Source organism: Pomacea canaliculata, linkage group LG13 (assembly GCF_003073045.1).
Source record: "Pomacea canaliculata isolate SZHN2017 linkage group LG13, ASM307304v1, whole genome shotgun sequence".
NCBI classification, from domain to species: domain Eukaryota; kingdom Metazoa; phylum Mollusca; class Gastropoda; order Architaenioglossa; family Ampullariidae; genus Pomacea; species Pomacea canaliculata.
In genome coordinates, this window is record NC_037602.1 from 703,153 (window position 1) to 724,074 (window position 20,922).

The 20,922-nt window shown below is 43.3% G+C and overlaps 3 protein-coding genes across 3 annotated transcripts; all 3 read left to right on the forward strand.

Moving 5' to 3' along the window:
• The first annotated feature begins 741 nt into the window (after positions 1-741).
• Positions 742-4,168, forward strand: LOC112554710 (G-protein coupled receptor daf-37-like). Its single transcript, XM_025222682.1, has 4 exons — positions 742-1,586; positions 2,342-2,594; positions 3,099-3,345; positions 3,510-4,168. The coding sequence occupies exons 1-4, from the start codon at positions 1,455-1,457 to the stop codon at positions 4,054-4,056; spliced, it is 1,179 nt and encodes a 392-aa protein (XP_025078467.1). The 5' UTR covers positions 742-1,454; the 3' UTR covers positions 4,057-4,168.
• A 3,371-nt stretch (positions 4,169-7,539) lies between these two features.
• LOC112554327 (G-protein coupled receptor daf-37-like) lies at positions 7,540-11,265 on the forward strand. The gene is made up of 4 exons (XM_025222065.1): positions 7,540-8,705; positions 9,573-9,825; positions 10,107-10,353; positions 10,719-11,265. The coding sequence occupies exons 1-4, from the start codon at positions 8,592-8,594 to the stop codon at positions 11,263-11,265; spliced, it is 1,161 nt and encodes a 386-aa protein (XP_025077850.1). The 5' UTR covers positions 7,540-8,591.
• A 5,133-nt stretch (positions 11,266-16,398) lies between these two features.
• On the forward strand, positions 16,399-18,260 carry LOC112554329 (tachykinin-like peptides receptor 99D). The gene is made up of 3 exons (XM_025222066.1): positions 16,399-16,672; positions 16,962-17,208; positions 17,706-18,260. Exons 1-3 carry the CDS (start codon positions 16,399-16,401, stop codon positions 18,247-18,249), a joined length of 1,065 nt encoding a protein of 354 aa, XP_025077851.1. The 3' UTR covers positions 18,250-18,260.
• The last annotated feature ends 2,662 nt before the right edge of the window (positions 18,261-20,922 follow it).

Here is a 20,922-nt window from a genome sequence, read left to right on the forward strand (position 1 = left end):
TCTCACCTTGACACCAACGCACTCGTGTAGGTTGCACCTGCCCCCACTACCCCACCTCCACTCCCAGGTACCCCGATATCGGGGTGTCGTCATCGGTCACCAGACTACGGCGACTGACGTGGTCATAAGAGCTGCCCTCTGCAGCTGACCGACAGGAGACGTAGACAGGTTAGGTCCGCGACAGGTAGGTAAGACAGGGAGAGGTATGTGTGACGTCACCCTTTACAGGTACACAGTGCAGTCAAGTGCGACCATGGATGTGTACAGGTGACTGCTGTCTGTCTGCTGAGACCAAGATTAGCCTCTTGGAGAAGTTCTCCGCAAACCTAAACAATAAATATGACTAAACCGGAAGCTTTGTAGTCTCGTGCCTCGTTTTAGTAGTTAACTAGAAAAAAAAAATCGTCTGCTCGCAGTCCAGTATTGCAAGTTCGTGATGCGACGACAACTCGTCAGCACCGAAAGTGATTTGCTGTAGAAATGTGTCAGGTGGGATGAGTTTGGTACAGAGGCGACATCAACCGCTTGATGTACTTTAGAGGATAATGATAATGAGGCAGATAATGAGCACTTCAACATCATCTTGTAGCCGCCATATTGCACACTTAGTTAACACAAGATTTTCCTAATTCATGAAAAATGCAGACATAATCATGCAGAGGCTTCATTATCTACAAGATTATACAAGCTATATTAAACTATGTAAATTAAAGCTTTTATTTCTATTTATAGTTTGTGTGCAAGTACAAAGAATACCAAAAGTAAACAATACACGACTAAACATTTATATACAATTAAATAACTAGATAAAAACATAAGTATTTAAATATAACATACTGTTAAGTAGTAGATAATTAAAAAATAAAATATGCAATAAAAATATAAAAGTATAAAATACTCATACAAGCCTTTAAGTTTTGCTTGGTTATACTCAAAAAATAAGAAAAAAAAACGGTTGGATTAAATAAAAAGATTAACAAGCAGAATAAGTAAAACAATAAGCAAATAAATAGCAAACAATAATATAAATTGCTGCAGACACCAGCCTCTAAGTGGAGTTGAATGTCACCTGTTAAAAATATTATTTTACGCTTGAAGGAAATACTGTTAACAGTCTGGTCTTCTAAGAAAATATATAATTATTGTTTCACTCTCTGTAATGTCAGGAAAAAAACTCTCCTACAAGTCGGGGCTACGACAGGTAGCAATGTTACCTGTGACGGCGTGAGGCGCTCCACCTGACCTTTGCTCTGCCAGTGACGTACAACACACGTTTCCATGACTACCGTTGCCCGTGGCGCCGGTGCTGACTCCCGGAGTCTGTGATAAGTTGAACTGAGCTGTGGCCACAGTTTAGTTACCGAGGGACACATTGTGGAACCTTTGGCAAGTTGTAGGCAGGTGTAGGTGTGTGGAGAAGACTACAGGCACCAGTGGACGATGTGCCGAGCCTGATGGAGGACTTATCCACCGCCAGCTCCAGTCATCTGCACAAGATGGAGCAGACCTCGGTCTGTAAAGACTGCAGTGTGCCTATGACAACTGCTTCATTGGCAGGTGGCACGTCTGATCTGATATCCTGGCAGGTAGAAGACAAAATGCATGTTTACTGAAGTTTAATTTCCTCTTCAGCAACGTCCAGAACAATGATTGGTTTGACGTCGACAAACAAGACGTGATATTTATAGACATATTTCTATAAATATATATACACAACTTGTTTCTTTAACACCGACAAACAATAACATGGGGCAATATTGCAGCGAAACATTGACACTACAAATGCAACAAGTTTCTGTCATCAGTTCACTTGCGACATGTGACGAATGAAATATCACAGGAAACGAGCGAAAGTTTGTGACAAAATTAAGTGTACTCTTCCTTTCTTTAGATTGTTGTCATTATTTATTTGTTTGTTTGTTTTACTAAGCTACAGTTGCTTTCATAGACAAGAAAAATTCCTCGTATTAGCTGTCTCTTGTTTTATGTCTGAAGACAATGTATTTTGTTTCCATGTGATGCATGTAAGGCTTTCACAACGACCTTTATTTGTCATCTGGATACTTCATACATCTCTGTCACTGGACAGTTGCTTTCTGTGATATGACATACATCTGTCGTTAGGCCGTTGTTTCCATGCGATAGTAAACATGTGTCTGGTCAGATTGTTGATTCCATGTTGCCAGGTTCTGACATCTGTGTCATCAGTGATTCCATGGTTCCAGTGACTTCTGGTTGTTTCCGTGTGCTTTATGCTGCTGTTCGCATGTGATGAGGATGTTGTTTCCATGCAATCAAACTATTGTTCCACTCAAACTAACTGATGTTTCCATGTTGCCAGGATGTCCGCTTGATAAGACTGGTCATCGCCTTTCTTATCACGGTTCTGCAGCTGGTGCTGGGTATCCCTGGCAACGTGCTCAGCGCCCTGGTGTTCTACAGACAGGGTCTGAGAGAGAGGATCAACCTGTGTCTCTTTGCCCTGGCACTCACTGACCTCGTGGTCAGCCTGTACTACGCCCTCCTCACCATGGAGGAGCAGCTGCGCGAACTGTTCCTCCTCGACGCTTGGTTGGTGAAAATCCATTTTGTAGGTGAGTGGACAGCAAGGGTGAGGGTCAGCTTTGTAGACAAGTGCACGACAGGAGGGTTAACTCAGTGAGTCGGGAGGGGTGAAGGTCACTTTTGTGGGTGAGTGCAGAACAAAAGTAAAAACAGCTTCTAACTGAAAATTATGTGAACAAACTACTAACATAAATTTTATAGTCTGCACGAGAACCTGATTCCAATCTAGTCAAAAGAGAACTTTTCATGTTAAACTACTACATCTGTGGATGAACAGCTTGATGAAGGTGGTGGAGGTATTGCATAGTAAACATGATCATATAGTTATAATCACCAGGACTAGTCACCACAGGTATACGAAATCCTTAAAGATGCAGTTTGGTTTTTACGTATTTATTTAATCAGAGCTAAAGTCAACAGTAAGTTGACAGCAGGTCAGAACAACAAACGTCCAGACAGACAGATAAGAAAAACAAATCTTGATTAAAACATGTTCCTCTATAATAAACAATAATATTTAATGCCTTTCGTAGCGTGCGTGGGCTTCCTGTGGGCCTCTCAGTTCCTGTCGGCGGTGATCGCCAGTGAGCGTTGTTTCTGTGTCGTCAGTCCCTTCCACGCCAAGAGGCTGCTCAAGACGTCCACCATGGCCGCCATCATCGTCGTCTGCTCCTCTCTCATCCTCTGTGGATTCTGTGCGGCTGTGCCTGGCAGGTTCTCGGCCACCAGCATTGTGGACCCTGTCACCAACACATCAAAGACAAAGTTCTCTGTCACCAGGTATGGCTGTTAAAGACGGGAAAGCACCGAAAGCCATAGGAGCGTGTGTCACAGTTAGTACAGACAGCCTCGACACCACAATGTTAGAAGTACGAATACGATTAATTTCTGCGCACATCCTTCCAGCATCTTATTACGAAAAGTCGTTTTCTGTTCTCTCCCAGGTATTATTTAGATAACCAGAAAGTGATGGATATCCTCGACGTCTTCGTCTACGCCACTGCATTGCCGTCCATCTTTTTCATCATCATCGTCGTCACGACAGCCGTCGTCGCCGTCAAACTTCAGTCCGCTCTGGCGTGGAGGAACTCTGTAGCCACATCGGAGACAACGCAGGTCTCAAAAGACGTGTCCACATCCAAAGCGAGGCTGTCGAGTAAAGAAGTGGCGGTGACCCGGATGTTGATAGGCACGTCACTCGTCTTTATCGTCTGCGCCATTCCTAACCTGTGCGGTCAGCTGGCCAGCTTCATAGTGCCAGACCTCAGCTACACGGGCAAGTTTTACAATCTTTATTCTCTCATGTGGGCGGTCATAGGGCTATTTCGGTCCATCAACTCGTCTCTTAACTTCGTCGTCTATTACGTCATGAGTTCAAAGTTCAGGGTGACCCTGTACACGCTCCTGGGCTGCTGGTGCAAAGGTCACAAGTCTCGTCCAGACGTTAGTTGTAATGTCGTGTCCTCAGACATGACCAAATCTCTCGCTTAAGGAATACTCTGCTACCCCGGGTGGACCGACAATAGTAACTACACTAATAATAAAAACCAAATATTATTTCTAATAGTTGCCATGACCTCAGAGCTGTCTTCCTTACGTGTGTCCTGGTGAAGGTGTGTGTCTCACATACTTTCCGTGTGACCCATGTGTCCTCGGCATCTTGTGCTGCTAGGGTTGGTGTGGTGTGGGGAGGGCCGTGTCCAGGTCTCACTTCTACAAGCGACAGCCACTTGGTCTTTGTCCTACCTTTGCTTCTGCCACATGAGGACAAAAATACTGTACAGAAATATTTATTTGAAGATCTTTACTCCACAGTTCAACGTTCAATGCATTTTCCCGCCAATAAACAGATGATCGAACACTAGTTTATAATACGAAAATTTAAAAATATATTTCTGTGTATATTTAACTCTACAAGTCTGTAATATTTCAAGGTTTCATCATCGCGCGTCTTGAGTCACGGAATGATTCACGACTGCTCTTGAGGCTGCTCCTGTTTTTTTTTTCCCACGGATTATGCAATACAATAAATACAATACAATGAATACAATAAATACATTACAAATGCAGCTTTATTAATCATCATTATAAAATCATTGGATCTGCCGACTATAACATTAGAACGCGACATACAAAGGTCGACACAGGCTAAAAAAAACATGCAAATGTCTACCTTCAATGCTTGTTCTCTTTTCTGTAATTATTTGTACTAGAAATTTTATAAAATACGAAAAGGTCAAAATCAGAGAAATAAATAAATTTATGAAGTCCATTCCGCTTTGGAGAGGAGTGTGGGTGGCGTGGATCACCATCCTAAGTGAGAAATGTTTTGGTCCCAATCTTGTGATGACAATTGACTAGTATTTCGGGGTTTCGTGACCCCGTGACCGCGAATAAATAAAAGTAAAGTAATAAAGTGAGAATTTATACACAGAAACGAATTTAAGATGAATAAGATACTATTGAAACCAAACAGCATTTTTTGGTGTTTACACGGTATGACACGTCAGCAATTGAGGTGACAAGCAAATGATAATGTCCTTTGAGCGAGAAGACAATCAATGTCTAATGTTCTTAGAAACAAAATTTCCTTCTTCATTTAAAGCTAAGACAAGCCAATCTAACCAACCAGGCCCCACAGGGAGCCAGAGTTTGGGCTATTTACAGGTGACGTCACTTCCGTCCCTTAAACTTTCGTGCGATCGCCCGTTATTGTGCCTACTGTCACCGATGTGTCCGTGGCTACATGCCTGGCATAGTGATGTTAACATTTAGTCACTGCATCACGATAAATTTGTATAAATGTAGGGATTAGTACACGTCAGCAGACAGAGATTTCGACTACAGAGGAGCACAAGTGGATGTGATGAAAGCAATAATAATGATGATGGCAACGATATCTCTACATATATTATCACCAACGACATCTGCACTCATGTTTTTCCAACACATTTTATCACCAACAACATTTCTACACGTGTTATCACCACCAACATCTCTGTCACCAACGACATTTCTACACATGTTACCCCAACACATGTTATCATCAGCACGCGTTATCACCAACACAAATCTCAAACAGACCAACAAACGGATAATGTGTATGCTACCATAAAGTACCCGGCTGACAGACCGACATTAAACAGACTCCAGTCTGTCAGAACCGACTGCAACTTTCCAGTCCTAGTCTCCTATTGTGATAATTTCTTGCTAGTCATCGCGGTGACCTCACACAGCTACACATTCAAGGTGGCAACTAATTTTCAGTCCTCGGAAGGTTTTCAACATCATTGTCTATCAGACCTTGACACTTTTCATGACTTCTTGCCTTCTGGAGCCCGATGATGAAGTTTAACTGTTCTGAAGAGATGAAGTCTGGGTTGTTTGTTATTATTTGATGTGTTTGTGATGCCTGTAGCTATGTTTAACTTTCTGTGATGTTCGCGGCTATTGTTTGTCGCACTGACTTTTCGTTTGAAATGATACACTAAAGCATAGTGTGGTTGGATGGGTAAGGGTTCTCCTCCATTGTGCCTTTATACGGATTTCTTGACGACAGCTGACGTGTTGTTCAATAAAGTGTTATCAGTGAGCTCTGAGTTGTCGACATTGCCAGTGAAAGACTTGTGTCCGCAGCCATCAACATCCTCAATAATAAAATTAATAAAATGAATCCTAGGAAATCATAATGAAAAATTAAAAGATCAAGAAGTAATACGTGGAGGCATGAGCTTTCAACTTATGACAAACGGGTTACCAAGACTTTTGCTTTATATAAAAACTTTACCTGACAAACTTTCACGAGAATGGAAGCAGTAGAACTCACCTTTACTCTTTCTTAAACACAGAAACAGAGAAACACAAAAACACAGAGAAAATGAACCGAGGAACAAGAAACAAACAAATGACAGATATCTAATTAATTATTTTTATTTCGGGTAATTCAGTCTCTCTATGCTTACTGCTTCTAAACACACCAGCAAAGTTACAAAATAAAATTCGACCAAACAGGCCATCAAATACAGGTTTCTACTCATTTCTGATCATGAAAGCAAACAAGAACGCTCATCAACAATTTGCTAGTCAGAATGAAAAAAGGTCAATAAACTTGAATTAAAAGCGTCTGTTCTTTGAAGTAATCTCCATGATTTCAAGAATATGAGATTTTGTGGATAAACAAGAAGAGCAAAGCAAATTATTGGTCGCCGAGGAGATGGGACCATCTGTAAACAAAGGACCTCATCAAGTTGGACCCTCGTGAGCAGAATGGCTGTGCAAATATCACAGGATGTCGGCCACCTACCCTCTGCTGCAGCGCCCCCTGGCACAATAGCGAGCTCTGTCAAGAACTGTTTACCATCACTCTCCTCACCCTCCTCACTCTCAATGACGTCACAAAACAATGGCTGCCGTGAGGACAACAAGGAGAAATAAAGTTAAATTTGGAAAACAATTAAATTGATAAAAACACCTGAACAAAAACTACACAGACTGCTGGGATGTTACTAGCAGAAAAAAGAAGACAATTCTGATAATATTGATGTTGATGAGGTGGAGGAGGAAAAGCAAGATCAGACTACTCAGTTTTACGCACAGCTTCTGTAATATATTGAATAATCTCCCTTCCTTTTACTTCATGCTTCCATCGCTGTATCTTCCTATCATTCCACCTTCACAGGACTACCCTGTCCTATCACTACAACTGGGTTGTCTATCACTTCAGCCTCCTACATCCACACTCCCCTCCTACAGTGCGGTCCGTTCACTACATGCATCACCCAAATAAAACTTCTCTGCGCATTGCAGGCGTTCATTTCCTCCACTTTTCTGAGGGGACAACACATGATCAAAGCACTAAACTGTGGTGACAGCAACCGTTAGAATCAGTGAGGTGTGTTCCCTCCCCCCTCCACAAATTAAAGTAATCTCCAATGCAAGAAAAAAAAAAAAAAACCAACAAAAAAAAACACAACAAAAAAACAAAAAAAAAAACTGCTGGTCGTTGGGCTGTTGCTGGACTTCTGTTGTCGTTCCTGTTTGTGTTGCTGCTGTAAGGACAGGGAAGCTCGGGGTGAAGAGATGGTGACACAGACCTTACGATGCTGACCTTCACCCTCAGGATGGACCAGCACAGGTGAAAGAGATTTAAAAGCTTATCAAACAGAGGCAGGAGGGGGGATGGCAGTGCTCAAAGCCAAACAATATTTTCACTAAATCAAATCAACATTTAAACAGAGAGCAAACAGCAGGAATGGAAATTAGCAAAAAACTTTATATTTGAAAAATACGAAAGTATATTTGTCAAGGGGTGTGCCGCCTAGGTTCTAATGTAGACATTGTTTATTCGGCTGTTAATTCAAAGTATGCTTTTCTCTATTGTATTCTGAAAATCTCAAAAGCAGGAAAATAAAAAGAGAAGTGGTGATGATGCCTTTGGCTAAATTGACGAAAGTATTTGGAAAGACCATTATGGGGATGAGACAAGACAACCTCTTCAGTTCTGCTGTGGTTGTTGTAGGTGTCTATATAACAGGTCCTCAGCCACAAGCTTCATCATTTCTAAGACAGACTTTCTAGGACACTTCTACGACCTCAGTCAGGCCGTTTTTTGTGTACAAAGTAAGTGTTGTGTGCATGCGCAAGACAAAAGAAAACAATATTTTGTTCCATTTTATTTCTATCTTGCGAAACAAACGAGAGGAGAGTAAAATGCCTGAAGCGTATTTTTTCGACTGTCTGAGAACAATCGTGTTTCACATCTGATAATCTGGTCTTCAAAAATTCCAAGCTACATATTTTTCTAAAGCTGTTACAGAATGTAACTTCACATTCCGCAGATATAGTCTTTAATACAGAATTATTCTCCAATAAGATAGCCTTAAACTGCTGAGGATGTAACTTGTCGAACACTTTGTCTGTACAGCCGTGTGGACAGACTTCAGATCACATGATCAGACTAATTAGTGAGATCACAATTTGTATGTCACCACGTCGGGACCTTCAGGACACACAGGGCTTCCGGTGTAATGGCAGGCCTGATGACCACCCATCTCACCCAAGTGGAGCTGATCAGTGGCAAAAAAGGAGAATTTGTCGTTATGACAACGACTTCGGTACCCTCTGACCTCATATCGTGGGAGGTAAGAGAATACACATGTGCACGCACGCACGAACGCACACACACGTGCGTACAGTGAAATGAGCACAATTTCTAAGCGGGCATTCAAATGTAAAGAAATGTCGAGCAAGAAACAAGCACATGGGGTGAAAACAGCTCATAAAAAGTGAAACTCATGACAGCGGCTCTAGTACTGTTCCTCTCACAAAAACACACCAAAAAACCAAAATCGAAAAGATATCTGACATTGCCTGCTTTGTCCCGTGACACGTGAGGCCTCATCTTACTTGCATCGCTTTAGTTTGTAGGGTGTGCACAGGTCGTGAGCATGTCGAGGTGTAGACCCAGCTTCACACGCAGTTCACGGGAGACAACCAGTACCTGTAGCATGGCGTTAGCGTCTGCAAGAGTTCTGTCCCCTTATACTGTTCACGCTTGACTTTTCACTTTGTCATGTCGGTTCATCCACAGCCATTAAAGACAGATTTCAAGCTAACCCAGTTTTTGCTATTTCTAGGGAGTCTCAGCCATTTTTCTCTATAGCATACAAAGAGTGTTTGCGAGAAAGTGTAATTGAATTGCTGGTGACAGAGACTGGTTGTCCCTCGATAAGTGAATATATCGTGACCAGCTCGTCCAGGGGCGCCCAACCTACGGCCCGAGGGCCTCATCCGGCCCGCTCATTTTAACAAGGCACAACATAATTTCATGTTTGGTCTCATGGTCCTGGCAAAGCCGCCATGTTCTGGCCCGCAAGACTTTATATCATGTCCAGTGCGGCCTTCGGGTGGACAAAAAGTTGGGCACCGCTGTCATTTGTGTCCTCTCCTTACTCTATGCAAATATGACTTTTTCATGGGTGACCAAGCTATTGTTTCCATGTGCCCAGGAGGTCCGCTTGATAAGACTGGTCATCGCCTTTCTTATCACGGTTCTGCAGCTGCTGCTGGGTATCCCTGGCAACGTGCTCAGCGCCCTGGTGTTCTACAGACAGGGTCTGAGAGAGAGGATCAACCTGTGTCTCTTTGCCCTGGCACTCACTGACCTCGTGGTCAGCCTGTACTACGCCCTCCTCACCATGGAGGAGCAGCTGCGCGAACTGTTCCTCCTCGACGCTTGGTTGGTGAAAATCCATTTTGTAGGTGAGTGGACAGCAAGGGTGAGGGTCAGCTTTGTAGACGAGTGCACTACAGGAGGGTTAACTCAGTGAGTAGGGAGGAGGTGAAGATCACTTTGTAGGAGTGCAGGGCAAGGGGATGAAATGTAGGCTAGTGCAGAACAAAGGTCAGTTCTGTGGATTATATTCAATGAACGTAAAAGTTTAGGACAAAGGTAGTCGACTTGATAAGTTTTTTTTTTAAATATATATATATACTTGCAGACCTTTTACAGTGAAGTAAAAGTATAATGTCAAATGTCCTAGCTTTCGTCGGGTTCCTGTGGGCCTCGCAGTTCCTGTCGGCTGTGATCGCCAGTGAGCGGTGTTTCTGTGTCGTCAGTCCCTTCCACGCCAAGAGGCTGCTCAAGACGTCCACCATGGCCGCCATCATCGTCGTCTGCTGTGGTTTCCTTATTGGCGGATTCTGCTCCATTGTGATAGGCAGGTTCTCGGCCGCCAGCGTCCTGGACCCTGTCACCAACACCACCAAGACAAAGTTCTACGTCACGAGGTATGACTGTTGATGAAGACGAAATGTTGAATGCGAACCTCGTAAGTACCATCGAATTTGCAAAATATGTTACAAAAACTGGCATATTTAGTGACATCACATAGTTTGATTTGACGGATGATGATGATGATGATGTTGTAACACTAACTGATCCCCCATTTTCAGGCTTTTATTATTAATCTCTGTATTAATAGTTACCTGTAGGTCACATGAGAACATCACACATTTCAATCCACAGCAGGTACACAAACAACAAATAAGCAAACATCTTTCAGATGCATCAGAGTGTAGACAAAGTGGCAAGAGGCCATCGATCACAAGAAAACATAAATGGTGAATAAGAGATATCGTTCTTACTTCCCTAGGTATTATCTGGATAACCAGAAAGTGATTGAAGCTGTCGACGTCTTCGTCTACGCCACTGCATTGCCGTCCATCTTTTTCGTCATCATCGTCGTCACGACAGTCGTCGTCGCCGTCAAACTTCAGTCCGCTCTGGCGTGGAGGAACTCTGTAGCCACATCGGAGACAACGCAGGTCTCAAAGGACGTGTCCACATCCAAAGCGAGGCTGTCGAGTAAAGAAGTGGCGGTGACCCGGATGTTGATAGGCACGTCACTCGTCTTTATCGCGTGCGCCATTCCTAACCTGGGCGGTCAGCTGGCCACTTTCATAGTGCCAGACCTCAGCTACACAGGACGGTATTATAACCTACATTCTCTCATGTGGGCGGTCATAGGGCTATTTCGGTCGATAAACTCGTCTCTAAACTTCGTCGTCTATTACGTCATGAGTTCAAAGTTCAGAGAGACGCTGTACACGTCACTGGGCTGCTGGTGCAAAGGTCACAAGTCTCGTGCAGACGTTAGCTGTGATAGTAAGTCCTCACACAATGTCAAGTCCCTTGCATAGGGCGTTGTCATACAAGCTGGCGCTCGCAGCCTTATTAACCCTCGTGTTTCGTTATGGAAATATTTCGGAGATAAAGCAAAGGTTAATTAATAATTGTCTAGCGGTGTGACGTCTGCAAGTGAAATGTATTAATTCTCTGTTCATTCAGTCTCTGCAATAATTTATTTAGTCGTAACATGCGAGTGACAAGCCAGTCCTCTAATCATCACAACAACTGTGATATAACCTTTATGGTTTGACTCATTGGTAAAGTTTTTGGCGGATTAGCAAGGGATGAGTAACCTTGCCCCAAACATTAATATTCGATGATTGGGAACCTTATTCCAGTCACAAATATTTCACCTGTCAACTAAATTACGAAAGTTGTCTACAGTCCACTGAAAGTCAGTTCACCGAACCATTATCTCTTATTTGATAGAAAATATAGTCTGACAATAATTTCTGTGTGATGGGCCAGTCTTTTGTTGAAACAGGAAAGAAAACGAAAAAAAAAAGACATTGTCTCTCAAGGTGTCCTTCTGTTTCTACACAATGGCAACACTGTCATATACAATGTATGAAATGCAGCACAAAAACTGTCCATGGACCTCCGTCTCTTGTCCACAAACCGTCAGCAGCTATTGACCTTTGCCCTGTATAGGTGGGAGCCTTACGTGGTTTAAAGTTGTGTCCTCCGCTTGTGGGGAGCCTATACAGCTATCAACGTTGTTAAAACTTTTATGTTTTTATTTTTTGATGCCTGTTTGTCAAGCCCACCTTTACACAACAAAAGGCTTTGGAAGTCTTCTACAGAATGACAGTGACAGCCAGTACCCCTTGTCCCGGACTGCGACTGGTGAGGTCAGTTCATTCCCTTGTCACCAGAATGTGGTGAACACTGGTTACTAATCACGTGACTACCTGACAGTGAGGTGCGTGGACACGAGACATGTTGCGAGAGGTCTGTCTGAAGACCTCAGAATGATTACAAGAATCGGACAGTAGACTTGAGTTGGCTTTGACTCTTGTGCTGGTTACTGATGAGGCCAGGACAAGTGTCATTACAACATTCACGACTTTTCCAGTTACTCGATATTCCAACAAATTACAAGCTGTGTCCCAGATATTTTGTTCTAAAACTAATTAGCTTCGCCATGTAGAGTGGTCAGTCCTACTGGCTACTGGCGGCACAGTCAGCATTACTTTCTAAGGAACTCTTGTCCCACAAGTAAACATTAATAAACATTCCAGCAAAAGACGACTGTTGGCACAAATAGCTTTACGGTGTAAGGTACAAACTAATTTTTATTTGAAGGCGATAATCGCACTAATCATGCATTGTGTAAACAACAAGTAATGCTAAATAAACCAAAACTCAGGAGAGCATGAGGTAGACGGACTAATTATTGTCATTTCTTTAAATACATTAAGGAACGCGTTCTTCTTGTGTAGATGTGTAGTTTGCTGTTGTAAGGTCTACATACAGAGTAGTAATGTAACACAAAATGTGTAAAGCAAGATGTTACCATGGACCGGTGTGTACGATCAGTGACTTTAGTTAATAATATGTGTGTGTGTGTGTTGGGGGAGGGGGAGGATTGGTGCATAGCACGGCAAAGCAGTCAGCCCTGTAAACAGATGTCACGTGCAGAGAAAGAACAGCGTGCTCGAGACGAGAAATGAACTCAGGGCAGCCAACCTTCATTGTATTGGTGACAGGCGTTAACCATGTCGCCCTAGACTGTGAGATGTTAGATGTTGTGACATAGTGTGACATAGTGTGACATGCTGTGAGGTGTATTGCAGTCTTATCCCAATGTGACGCTCCTAGGGTTGAGCTTGTGACTGTTGAGTGATCACTATGTATGCACATCAATAAAGTGTCTTGGAGAACTTTTTCTTGTAGTCGTGTATTTGTTCATAACATTGCGCTAATTCAAACGGCAGAAGATATTAAGTATACAGCAGACGACTATAATCAATTCCTTAATAGGGATCACTCACCTTCATTAGTTTCATCGAATAGGACATTGCTCAGCCGCTGTAAATGGCAAGAAGTTGAGACAGCCATAAATGGATCTCTATGCCTTGATGTTCAGTGCAACTAGGGAATGCGTTTCAGCGCGTGCTGTGCCGTATCTCGGTCACCATGGCGATAGGGAAAATAGGTCACGAGGTCATCATTAGAACCGGAAACGTTGTGAGCGCCTGTCAACTAATAACGACTCTAATACTTACAGCCACACGCTACAACACCACTGATACAACACCACTGATACAACACTACTGATACAACACCACCGCTAGGTTGGTTGGTTGGTTTATTTAGTAGGAAAGTGCTTCCACCTAGCGGCGATTTCGCACTATGGGGGGAGAGGGCTACAACACCACCACTACAACACCACCACTACAACACCAAGGCTACAACACCACCTCTACACGGCTATTGCCCACTTTGTTGTGGCAGACGGATTCTAGAGCACCAGCTTGATGTCATACGTCTTGCGACAGCAAATAAATAAATAGATAAATAAATACATAAATAAATCTGAAGGCTGCAATTCAACAAGCTCTCAATAGAAAGTGTTTGCAGCTGCTGGAGTTACACCTCTTAGACTGGCTGAGTGTCACAAGAGTGTTAGCGGACCGACAATCATACAATGAACGGCGATAACAGAATTTAAGTAGGCTCTCCGACGAAAAAAAGGGGTAGAGGGAGGAAGAGAGAGTGAAGGGAGAGAGAGAAAGAGATAAACAGATCACAAATTAATTTTTCATAATAAAGTGAAGTAATAGGGATTCGTTTTCGTACGAGGTCGCGCTTCCTACACATTCGCGTGCACATTCTAAGCAGAAGAAGACAGGTAAAGCCATCAAGGGGAGAGTACATCCATATATTAGCGTTGATGTCCGCTTGACAAAGGCACCTACAGCATTTTGTCGACAAACAAAGCCACCACTGTGTCCACCACAGCCCAGACGACCCCCGATGTCCACATCTCGTGTCCCACAACGACACTGCACGTCGTCTGCTCCATACTCTGCTCCCCGAGCTGGTGAAACACTGTCACAAACAAACAGACGACAACTGGCAGGTATCTACAATGAGATTCAAAAGTTTATTTACTCAGTTTTTCACAGGACTTGCAGCCAACGAGCACAGAGCTCAGCAAGTAACTACCAGCACACAAGTAACAGCACTTGGCACTTGGGTGGTGCACGGGATCCCCGCTGCCCCTGTGGCTACCCTGTACAAACAAACCTCAAGAGGAGCACGTGGAGGACAAATGTTCAAATGACACCGTGTAGTGCCAATCAATCTTTGCACTCACTGCTTCAACGATCCAGATTCAAGAAACCGTTTAAATACAGGGTGGAGGGGCTGTCAGTTTGTATTACATGTGTGGGTGCGGGGAATTTGTATTTTTAAATTATTCTGCCCTTTGAAAGTGTAGTATTTAAATTGCTGCGCTACATTTTAAGTTTTCTATGGGGAGAGGGATTTTTGTCTAAGAAACTATCTACATAAAGGTTTCATAAATTTTATTTAATTTTTATTTGATGAACTGTCGAGAAACGTAGTGTGTCATTACCTGATAAAATTGGAAATACAAGTATACTTCAGTTTTCTCGGAGTAAATAAATCCCAAATTTTAAGTACATGATTGTTTTAATTGATTTGCAGCCCACTGAATAAAGGTGGCTGCTTCTCCCATCAGACATCAGTGTGTGAAAAATATTCCTTGCAGCCTTGCTATAGTGTCACAAATAGAGCAAACATGTTGGGGTCCACTCTGAGTCCACTTTGACCTCACTCAGTCGGTGAGTGGCTCGGTGGGTCAGTCGACCGCTCGTTCGATTGTTCAGTAAGCATCTCAGAAGGTAAGTTAGCAATTGGCATTAACAGCAGTTCAACAGGAGTAGACTGAATCCAACAGACGGAGATAATCAGTAAGAGGAGGAAGAGTAAGAGAATAAATTGACAAAGAAATATCAGCATCGTCACCAGTAACCATTGGAGGACTAGTGATGTCACTACACCCACACCTTGCAGTGGTAGTAGTTGTAGAAGTAGTCCACTCGGTGATGACAGACAGGTAGGGCTACACACTGCAGTAAAATGATCAACTTGTAGTGGAGCTACTCTACTAGCAACAATACATCATAGACAGGAGCATACCAACACTTTGTTGTCTGTCACGTGACATAGACAGGAGACATACCAAGACTTTGTTGTCTGTCACAAGATGTAGCCAGAAGAATACAAGACAGTTTATTGTCTGTCACACTTAGATAGACAGGTGGCCACAAGACAGTTTATTGTCTGTCACAATATGTAGACAAGACAGTTTATTGTCTGCCAGAGAACATAGCATGAAGTTTAAGGACGCCCACAGCACCAGTTCCTTCATTGTACCCTTAGTCACTGGAGTGTGGCCTGCAGCGTCACCTAGCAACGTCGACATTCTACTTTCGTGTCAGTAGTTCAACTATCCTCAGTTTCCTCCCCTAAAATGTAATTTCCGGTGTTATCAGCAGATGACCATGGTCAGCACGCAGTCAATGGTGACGGAAGCAAGTCTGACTGGGGACCAGAGGTGGACTGGCCCCACCACACCCTGCAGGGGCTGCTCCGTGGTCGCGGTTCCATGGACAGGCGATGACGTCATTTCCTTGGAGGTGAAAATCACGTGTGTCACGTGGTCTGTCGCTTGTCACCCTCAGGGTCACACCAAGTGTCGGCTGCTCACACTAGGTCACTTCGGTCATCTAGGTCAGAGTTGTCTTCATGAAGTGATCTTGTCTCCCCCTGTCAGTGTGTGGCCTTAAGATTTGTCACATTGAGTGTCCACTGGTCTCACGACCTGTCCAGTGCCAGTGTCCTGTGGTCTTTCAGCGTGACATGCTGCTATCCAGTGTCCCATGTTTATCTCTACCTATTTACTTTTGTACCTTATGTAGCATATTCGTATGCATACTCTGCGATTCCACCTGACCCCACGTGTACTCACTGACTCACAACTGGGTCATGTCATATTGAATACACCATGCTAAAACACTTTACTCATCAGCTATAATCACTCACTAACTTGCTACTCACGAGCTATAATCACTCACTAACTTGTTACTCATCAGCTGCGAGCGCTCACTAATATGTATCTTGTACATACTCAGACTGTGGGGTGGATTCGGCTGGGGATCGACTTCCTGTTGACCGTACTCCTGCTTGTCCTCGGTATCCCTGGCAACGTGCTCAGCGCCATTGTCTTCTACCGACAGGGCCTAAGGGAGAGAATCAACCTCTGTCTCTTCTCTCTCGCCCTGGCGGACCTGGTGGTGGCCCTGTATTATTTTCTCTTGACAACTGAGGAGGAGATCAGGCAACTGGTCCTTCCTGATTCCTGGTTCGTCTTGACCAACTTCGTCAGTAAGTACCGCGCCTGTCCTGTGTACTTGCATGACTTCACATTGCATTCACCTTCACAACTCATACACACCTTCACATTCACAGAAGATAACAGATACTCACCTTTATATATGTCCTGTCCATGTCCACGAGACAGCATATTTTTTTAGAAACCACAAACCCGTGATAATTCTTGCCTCATCATAAAGTTCTGAACGATGATAAACCTCTGCGCTATAACAGTCTCATAGATTGTTAAGACCTATGCCATGTGAACCTCATAATTTCAGCTATCTGTCCAACTCTCCAGTTTTAATCGGGTTCCTGTGGGCCTCGCAGTTCCTGTCGGCTGTGATCGCCAGTGAGCGGTGTTTCTGTGTCGTCAGTCCCTTCCACGCCAAGAGGCTGCTCAAGACGTCCACCATGGCCGCCATCATAGTCGTCTGCTCCTTTTTACTCATCGGAGGGTTTTGTGCCGTTGTGGGTGGAAGATTCACCACTGCCACATCTTATGACACCATCACCAACACAACGAAAACATTTTTCTACGTCACACAGTATGAACTTGATGCTTCTTGAGTCCCACGGTCTTACAATACTGGATATACAGACATACAGGACATACAGGACATACGGGACATGCTCGACATACAGACATACAGGACATAGTCGACCTACAGGGCATACAGGGCAGCGTTTATGAAGCTGAGATATGCATGTCAGAATGGCAGTCTCTGGACAGCACGATAATTATTCAAAGAAAAAAATGCTGGATGCAACAACTGCCCTGTCACAATCAGCGACTCTGTTCCAAATGCCTTCTCTAATAATTTTTTTATCACTAGTATTATTTTACTGTCAGAAGTGTCACTTTGTTGTAATTAACATTATTTTGATGTCATTAAAGTAGAGTTGTTGTTCCTAGTCACCTTCATTGTCAGTATTATCAATTTGTAGTCACTGATAATGTTTCGCTTTCACTATCGTTGTTCGGTTTTCATCAAGACCTACAAGGACACCGGCCACCATCTGTGTTACCCACTTTCTGTTGCAGGTATTATCTGGACAATCGAACAGTGATCGACATCTTTGACATCTTTGTGTACGCCACCTTCCTGCCGACAACCTTTCTCGTTATTATTGTCGTCACAACAATCATCACCGACATGAAACTTCGCTCAGCCTTAGCTTGGCGACGCTCCTTGACGACGGTAGAAGGTGGGAGGCAGGACGCCGCCACCTCCAAGGCCCGGATGGTGTCCAAGGAGGCGGCGCTGACCCGGATGTTGATCGCGTCATCGCTTCTCTTCATCGTGTGCGCCATCCCGTGCTGCGCCGGACAGGTCGCCTACTTTGCTGTGCCGGACCTCAGCCTCACCGGCAAGTACTACACCTTCTACCAGCTCACCTGGGCTTTGATTGGCATGTTTAGGACCATCAACTCCTCATTCAACTTCCTCATCTACTGCATCATGAGTTCAAAGTTCAGAGAGAGCTTGGCTAGTTTAATGTGGTGTTGGTATACCCCAAAAGATATGAACTTTAACAAAACTTTAACAAAAACTCGGAATAAAAATGCAGTTTGCACGCTACATTAATAATAATAATAATAATAATAATAATAATAATAATAATAATAATAACAATAATAATAATAATAATAATAACAACAACAACAACAACAACCATCAAATAGATGACCGCTAGAGGCCAATTCATTAATAAGAGATTGACTTGTAATGGTTCATTCAGTGTAATGCTTACAAAACAGCAATAACAGAATTCAGTAATAATAAAAATACACGATTTCGTAAAAAATAAAAATATCGAGTATAATAACACACACATGATAAAACTGTCTAATATCTTCTTGATGACGCGCACTCAAAATAGTAAAATATTGTTCTGTTACCTGTACTTGCCAGGTTTTTGTTCAGATTTTTTATCTATTTTTTAAAATTTCTGTTGTTACCATCCAGTTTCATAGTCTTGTTTACTTATCTTGAGACATCAGGTATTATTACATGCGCGGCGACCAGTCTGTCCGAGTTGGGTTGTGATTATGGTTGCTGTCATCATGCTGGATGCTGGCCACACCCAAACATGTCGGTGAACACAAGAACTTATCAGTAGGAGCTTTAACTGCTGGTAAGTCATCTGAACGTGATTTTCTTTGTAAGTCTTTTCGTTGTTAGTCGATGACTGCTTGAAGTGAGGTCTGAGTCCCCATTCATTCGGACTCCAATCTTCAGTCAGAACACGAACTAAGCAGTCCTCTGTTCTTATGTGAACTGTTCAGTTGAAGTTTCGAGCCTCATCGGTTGGGGGTCGTTTGCTTTGACACTTAAACCCGAGATATTCCAACACGATGTACTCACTCGTACAAGCAATAATTTAGAGTCGGAACATAAAAATAATAGTCTCCCCCACCCTACCCCCCAAAAACAACCAACCTTACATTCCTGTGATTAAAAATATTGAACTATTAGTGAACATATGTTGGTGTCTTCAGTCGTCACTAAGAGACAGGTGGGCGGTATCATTACAGCCGACAAAGAAGTGAAGAGCATCTTTCTCAGGGTTATTTTTGTTATCATCGCTGATATCGACCTCGTGAAGAGTGAAAAGGGAGGTAAGCATGACGTCAGCGCTCGCTGGCCACGTGAGGGTTGTCCCGCTGTTGTCCATAGTAATACGCGTTCATTCTGATTTTTTATTATTATTATTGCGTAGCGACTGCAAGCTCTACAGGAAGCCAAAGACAATCACGTGACATTAGGTTTATAAGTACTTGCAGCATGTGTGAGGGGGCGGGGGAGTGCGCGCGCACGCAAGGAAGAACAGGAGTGAGAGAGTGTATGAATGGTTAAGTGTGCAATAGGCATGTGGGTAGAGCCGGGTATGTTAGCTAGGACTAGGACAGCGATGGCACACAGAAGAGAGCCTGCGTGGAGATGACAGTTTAGGAATGAACACACGAGTCTACTGAGCCACTAGCAGGTGTCACTAGGCAGACTGCGTGTCCGTGCCATCTGTCTTCAGTTTCTGTCCATTTTGTGTTTTTGCTGAGGCAGAAAGCAAATAATTTGTGGACATAACGCGCAGCATCACGGCCCAGGTGGGTCGCACTCTGTAGTGACCAGAAATGATGACAGGAAGATAATGGAAGGTGGGATACAACTAGTGGCACTGACACACGCGGTGGGAAGTCCTGCCATTACACGGAATCTTCGATAAGTCTTCGAATCTTCGATCAAGTTCTGCCTCGGAAAATATCTGACAGTTACTATGACATTTGTGTGGAGGCTCATCTCGCAGCCTTCGGTACATTGGCTCAACTCTGCAGATAGAAATATCCTTCCACCAACACAAGTCTTGTGACAGCAACACACTAACGGTCATTGTAAACTGAACTTATGAGGTCAGACTTTCCTGATGTCAGTCATGTCAGACTGGCCTGGTGTCGGTCATATCAGACTTACCTGATGTCTGTCATGTCAGACTTACATGATGTCAGTCATGTCAGACTGGCCTGGTGTCAGTCATGTCAGACTTACATGATGTCAGTCACGTCAGACTTACCTGATGTCATCATGTCAGACTTACCTGTATTGCTGTGACAGCTCTACATCAAAACTTTCTGAAGCAGCTGTATGAAGGAAATCATAGTTTAAAGTCGCCACTGCACATGCGCAGACCTAATGAAAGTGATGACAAGATGGCGGAGATGTGACAGTAGAGATGAAATGGCACAAAAAGATGAAAAGTGCTGCAGGACAGAGAAATCCATCCAAGAAAGTAGCAAAAACGGTAACAGATGAATCGATGAACATTAGAGACAACACGTCACGAAAATCAACGGACGAATATGAACAGTGGAGGAGAGCAGTGACCCTCAGGCCAGTTCGGCCAATGGACATTCTCTCTCTCTCTCTGTAAGTATTTGTGTCACCTTTGTAAACTGTCGACCCTTTCCTGTAGGCCAGTATTTATTTTGACTAAGTGTACTTCAGGACCGTCCAAAAAGCAATCGTCTTTATGGATGCTGTATGGACCAAAACTCAGATGTCACATTGCATCTTGGTTCAGTTTAGTAAACAAACAGACCGTATTGTTTGATATCTATATATTATTGTTTTATATCTATTTATATATACAGAGAGAGAGTGTGTTTATAAGTCCAAGGTTTCGCTTATGGATAGTTTGTTTTTTTTAATTTAAAAATGAAGACAGACAGCAATAATATAAATAATAATACATTAATAGTTTGT